The sequence below is a fragment of the Austrofundulus limnaeus genome, unplaced genomic scaffold, assembly GCF_001266775.1.
Source record: "Austrofundulus limnaeus strain Quisiro unplaced genomic scaffold, Austrofundulus_limnaeus-1.0 Scaffold9, whole genome shotgun sequence".
Classification (NCBI taxonomy): domain Eukaryota; kingdom Metazoa; phylum Chordata; class Actinopteri; order Cyprinodontiformes; family Rivulidae; genus Austrofundulus; species Austrofundulus limnaeus.
In genome coordinates, this window is record NW_013952411.1 from 1593303 (window position 1) to 1598783 (window position 5481).

At 38.6% G+C, this 5481-nt stretch overlaps 2 protein-coding genes across 7 annotated transcripts in view; one reads left to right on the forward strand and one right to left on the reverse strand.

Annotated features, from left to right (window-relative positions):
• Window positions 1–5481, reverse strand: part of adam23b (ADAM metallopeptidase domain 23b) — a 45384-nt gene that overhangs the window by 14487 nt on the left and 25416 nt on the right. For all 6 annotated transcript variants that reach the window (XR_001309737.1, XM_014001435.1, XM_014001437.1 and 3 more), the window contains exons 15-21: window positions 2644–2743; window positions 2484–2555; window positions 2322–2408; window positions 2173–2253; window positions 2035–2085; window positions 1873–1936; window positions 926–1031 (exon numbers count right to left, since the gene is read on the reverse strand). Coding sequence is in view for 5 of the 6 variants with exons in the window: in XM_014001435.1 (XP_013856889.1) it covers window positions 926–1031; window positions 1873–1936; window positions 2035–2085; window positions 2173–2253; window positions 2322–2408; window positions 2484–2555; window positions 2644–2743 (561 nt within the window). In the remaining variant the exon portion in view is untranslated. The remainder of the gene's footprint in view (window positions 1–925; window positions 1032–1872; window positions 1937–2034; window positions 2086–2172; window positions 2254–2321; window positions 2409–2483; window positions 2556–2643; window positions 2744–5481) is intronic.
• cmklr2 (chemerin chemokine-like receptor 2) overlaps window positions 990–5481 on the forward strand; it is a 45296-nt gene continuing 40804 nt past the window's right edge. Inside the window, exon 1 of the mRNA XM_014001440.1 lies at window positions 990–1096. The gene's annotated coding sequence lies outside the window, so the exon portion shown is untranslated. The remainder of the gene's footprint in view (window positions 1097–5481) is intronic.

A 5481-nucleotide genomic window follows, 5' to 3' on the forward strand; every position in this document is an offset into this window, starting at 1 on the left:
TTTATTTAAATAAATTTAATCATAAACTTTTACCATTGATTTCAAAGCTATTTTCATTTTGAGTTAAGTAAAAAAACAAAAAAAAAAAGTCACATGGAGGCAGGGCTTAAAAGCCTGAATTTTGCCTGAAACTCTCAGACTGAAGAAGTCTCTTGGAGGAGAGACGAAACGTTTCATTAAAGAAGAACCCGTCCAGARGACCTATACAATTTTTTTTCCTTTAGCTCCATTGTGTTCAGTATACTTTGTTAGTTTCCTCGCTTTGCATTTTCCCTCATGCAGCCCCGCCCCCTGCTCATCATTACTCACCTGTGTCTCATTTGTAATCACCACAGCTGCAYTGATTTATTCATCAACTCTGCCAGCATATCTGTACAGCCTGCTCATGCTTACTCAGGTTTAGATTCTAACATTTTATTTAGTTTTTTTGTCTGCACGTTTTGCAGCACCTTTTCTTTATTAAATCTTTATTTATTATGTTCTGATCCATCTCCTAGTCTGCACTCTGTGTTCTTTATAAATCACTGCAATCACATTATGAATCCTTGTTAACGATGATACATAGATTTAATCCTTGGAGCATGTAGCATTTATGAAAATCCTTAAAATACTAATTGTGTAGATGTAATGCCTTGAAAATAAAAAGCACGTGTTAAAGGAATTTATTTAAAAATCCATGGGAAAGGTGAGCCAAGCTGACAGAACAGTCAACAAAAACAGTTATGTTCAGTCCTCTGTTGCCCTCTGTTGGGTAGTTTTAAATGAACCAGAAATCTGAAAACCTGGAGTTTCCTTTAGAACCTGATACATTTGCATAKTTCACCTTTTATTATTTAAAAACCCTGTTTTTTTTTTGTACAATTTAATCTCAAACCTGTCTCTTAAGAAGCAGGTTCCTGTTGTAGTAATTGAACCTGCGACTCACTGTTTGCTACATTGAAGCCATCTGTCTCCATCTTTTCCACAGTTGCCTTTTTCTGTCCCCTCAATGTTCAGCTTCTCATAGCAGAACTTCTCCGAGCCTCCAGACTCTGAAACAAAGAGCAGAAAGATGAATGAAACCTGAAATCCAGGTTCAGCATCCCCAAACCAATCTGTAAGTACTGAATGACTTCACATAATAGTAAACAGGCACGAGCTTTCAGCATGCAAAAACAAAAGGTTTTTACTTTTTAATGCTGGAGTTCATGAACCTCAAAGAATAAAATTTCTGCTTGTTTTTTCTTTAAACGCAGCCTTTGGCCTGAAGGAAGAGAGCGATCAGTTTATGTGCCAGGCGGGTGTTTACAGCACTTTGATGCTGCCTCCACACTTGTTAGCATAAATGTTTTTCCGAGGAAAGGCGGCTTTATTTGTGCTGCGCAAACCAGTAAATAAACAGGATGTTTCAGGCTTCAGAGACCATAAAGTGACACTATGTGTGAGGGAGTGCATATGGTTGCGTTGGCCCTTTGAGGTCTTGACAGAACCCCTCGTTTGACGGAGATAAACACCAGCTCCCCGCAACACAGAAAGGAAAAGCAGGTAAAAGAAAAACGATGGATGAATGGTTGAACGGTCACCCTGTAGAGCTGGTTTATGTCAAGTATTATATGACTGATTTATGAGAAACTCCATGATTTTAGTGCCGACAGCAGCATTTTATTGACCGGAATCTGTGCAGTGATTCTGTTAACTGAAGTTGGAGATGGGAGAGCTAACACAATAATCTATTTGTCCGGTTTGATGAAGTGTTTGGCAGCTGTCCCTGTTCAAACTTGTTGTTTTATAAAGACATACTGAAGATGGCCCACACTAACCTAAACAGCTGTTTTTATAGCACATTAAAACTCCTCGTGCATTAATAAAGCAAAGCAAAGACGTTACTCTTACTTGATCCCCAGATGTATTTACACTGGTTCTCTCTGAATTTGCACTCTCCGTTGTAACATCGACCCTAACAGTTTAAAAAACGAGAAAAAGCAGAGGATATAAATATTAGACATCTTTAAACCGCTTACTGCATGATGAAGCAAAAACATCCTTTACCCTTACCTGGTTTACCTGGCAGAAGTAACCATCTTGCTTATGTAGGTTGGGAGGACACTGGAAAGTAATAATCTTCTTTACAACCTTTTTTTTACATTTTTAAAAAGGTAAAAACAAAAAATTAAAAATAAACATATGACTTACCTGTCCAGAGTCTCCAGAGCAGGTTTCTGAGATGTCACAGTCGTTCACAGCGAAGCGGCAGCTGTAACCTCGAGGGTAGAACTGTTGAGAAACGTTTTACAGTTGTCAGAAAACGACTTGTATCATATACTTTAAAACCAAGATCATACCAGGCATGTGTGGTTGCAGCAGGGCCCGTCGCTGCAGTGTGCCCCATTGGCGAGGGAACACTTCTTGCAGCATTCTTTGTAGCAGTCCTGAAAAACAGAAAACCACGTCTTGCCTCTCTGAACCAACAGGACGACTGTGAACCGACGAAAAGAGAAACTCACCGCTCTCAGTCCGCAGTCGCACTCCTCTCCCGCCTCTACAAAGCCGTTCCCACAGTGTGCCACCTCGAACAGCTGCCGAGGGGAGACAACTCAGAGTTGAAGCCGACACGTTCGGTTTCTGACGTGCATAAAGAGCGAGGAAGAGAAGAGAACCTCTAACCTTGGTTGGCCTGTTAAACAGACACGAGCCTCCACCTTTTAGGAGGAACTCCTTGTAGTCAGAGATGCTGCATTTGGAGAACTTCTGCGGGTGTTGGACACTGCAGCAAATCATAATGAAACCAGAGCGGGCTGAGAATTACATTCATGTTTTGTTTCATTTCTTTATTGTCTATACTTTTTTATAATGTTAACCAGAAGTTCGCTGGTGTTTTTATGTGTTTATAATTACCGAAGAGTCACCAAAATCAGAAAAAAATGCATGAAATTGTTGAGGTTCAATGATCAGTTTTATCATGATACAATATATCGATTTGTTTGGAAGACAATACGATGTTTCTTGATATCACAAAGTCTGTTACGATATAATTTCCATTTAATGCAACTCACAAGTCTGCAATGAATCGAGGTATTGTTAAACCTGGAATTCACACAGTAAGAAACATTAGATGTGTTTCACAGGTTGACATGTAAAAATGAGGTTTCCATGTGTAAGGTTAATTGTTTTTTCATTCCAAATTCACTGTAGAAAACAAGTGTATTTTACATGTCAATTAAACTCACTTTGACATTTGAAAATCTGCAGTTTCCACAAATTGAGGTTTTTGTTGTCAGTCAGAAACCCTGTTTCTCTAAAAATTTGCTAATTTTCAGGAAAAAATATCCAGATTTACAATTAAATATTTAGAAATTTTGTAGCGTAATTCAAAAATGGAAGTTTGAATAATAGCAAGACCTACTTGGATATCTTTAAAAATCTTTATTCTCATCTGACCCCAGTCAGATCCAGTACTGTACACAGCACAGACCTCAGCGTAAGGCCTTGAGCCATTATCAGGAAAGCTCAAAGCACAGCAGCCCAGGCCGTTCCAGGCCGCCCTAAACAGAAACTCTGCAAAACTAAAAACACTTCTACTCAGGGTTCCTACAGTTTAAGGCAAGCTAAATTTAAGACTTTTTAAGACCTATTTAATGCCACTTTAAATTAATCTTAAGACCAATATCACAATAAACACAAATGGAAAAAAAAGTTAGCGACAATTCAACTAGCTGCGAGGCACATTCAATAAATTATTAAAAAAGATAAATAAACATTACCAATTCTATTAATATTTGAGAGGAATTACAATCATCCTACATACATTTTAAGACTTTTGAAAGATTGATTTAAGACTTTTTAAAGCTAATTAAGGGCTTATATTTGGACTGAAAAATTCAATGCCTTTTAAGACTTTTTAAGGATCCGCGGGAACCCTCTCTACTCATTTATAGGGGTGTAAGAAAATATCGATACACTGAAATATCGCGATATTTCATTTCCCGATACTGTATTGATATTCTGAAGCCCTGTATCGATTTTTTATTAAGGTTTAAAATGTCAACTTTCCTGCCAGCCATTTATTTTTGTGTTGTAGTTCAGCCTCTGACCACTAGTTGGCAGCAGTGAACCAGCCATTTGGCTCCTCTACCTCTTGAGCGCCAGAGAGTAAGAGAGCATTAGCATTGTAAGTAAACATTAGCTTCATGCTCCGATAGCTGAATCTGAGCGGAAAAGACCGACACCCTCTGCTTTCTAAGCTGAGGTAAGGTTACAAACAGTTACTTATTTGTCAGAATGTCTGTATTTTAAGCCAAATCGAGTGCCTTGTGTGCTCTTTTTTTCCAGCTGTAGTCAGCTTTCACGTTACACATATAGCGCATGCGTCTATCACCTCGAGCGAGCTCGGCACTCCCCCCGTGACATAAAACTCTGTCTGTTGCTCTCAATAGCTACGTTTACATGGACAAAAGTAATCGGATTAAACAGCCGTTTGGAATAAAAAATGCGTCATGTAAACAGCCCGTTCCAATTATTCTGATCCGATTGAGCTCGAGCCGAATTAATTTTTAATCCGAATGAAAAGGGTGGGTTATGCCGATTGATAATCGGAATGAGGTTCATTTAAACACTTAATCGGATCATCTTATTCTGATTGTAGAAAACTGACCTGTGTGCATGTCTTCTGACTTTCATTCACCCGGTGGGACAGCAGCGCTGCAGCTGCGCTGCACACTGCACAGAACTTTTCCTCCTYGCTCTCTTAACAGATGAAAAAGGAGGCAAACAGCAGACGTTGCTTCGCAAAAAATTTAAATAAAAAGCACGTATTGCTTCATCTGCAGGCTGCAGCTCAACCGAGGAGTAACGGCATCTCTACCGTTATTAAAAGCTGATACGGGTCCGTCCTGAGCGCACAGAGGAGCTTTGTTTACGTTTGAAACAGAAGTAGAGCTAAAAGTTTACAACACTGCGCATGTCCGGACTTTTATTCTGAATAAAACTCCGGTGCATGTAAACAGTTTTCATGATCAGATTGTGTCCATGTAAACAGTACATTCGGATTATTTAATCTGAATACATTTCAAACTGATTAAAAATTTTTGTGCATGTAAACATAGCTAATGTCCGGCTGATGATTGCATCAAAGTCCATGTACTTTATCCTGCTGTGTTCGCTTCAAAAACAGTTTAACTTGTTTAGCTTCTCAATTTCTTAACTGGTTTTCTTCAGGACCCGCCCTGCTGTTCGACCCACAGTTATACAAATCATGTTCTGGATGCAGGTCAGCTGATCCCAGAAACTCTGTGTGCAGCAGCTTCATATCATCTGTTTACTGAACTTTATGACAATATAAAGCCTATTGTTAAGTGTTGGGTGACCATATTGTTAATTAATATTAAAAACTAAAAGCTGCAAAAAATACATTTTCAAACTATTTATTGGCAAATTTAGTCTAATAATTGAAAACATGGATGAAATATGAAACAAATAAAATAAAGCACATACAAAGCAGAACAC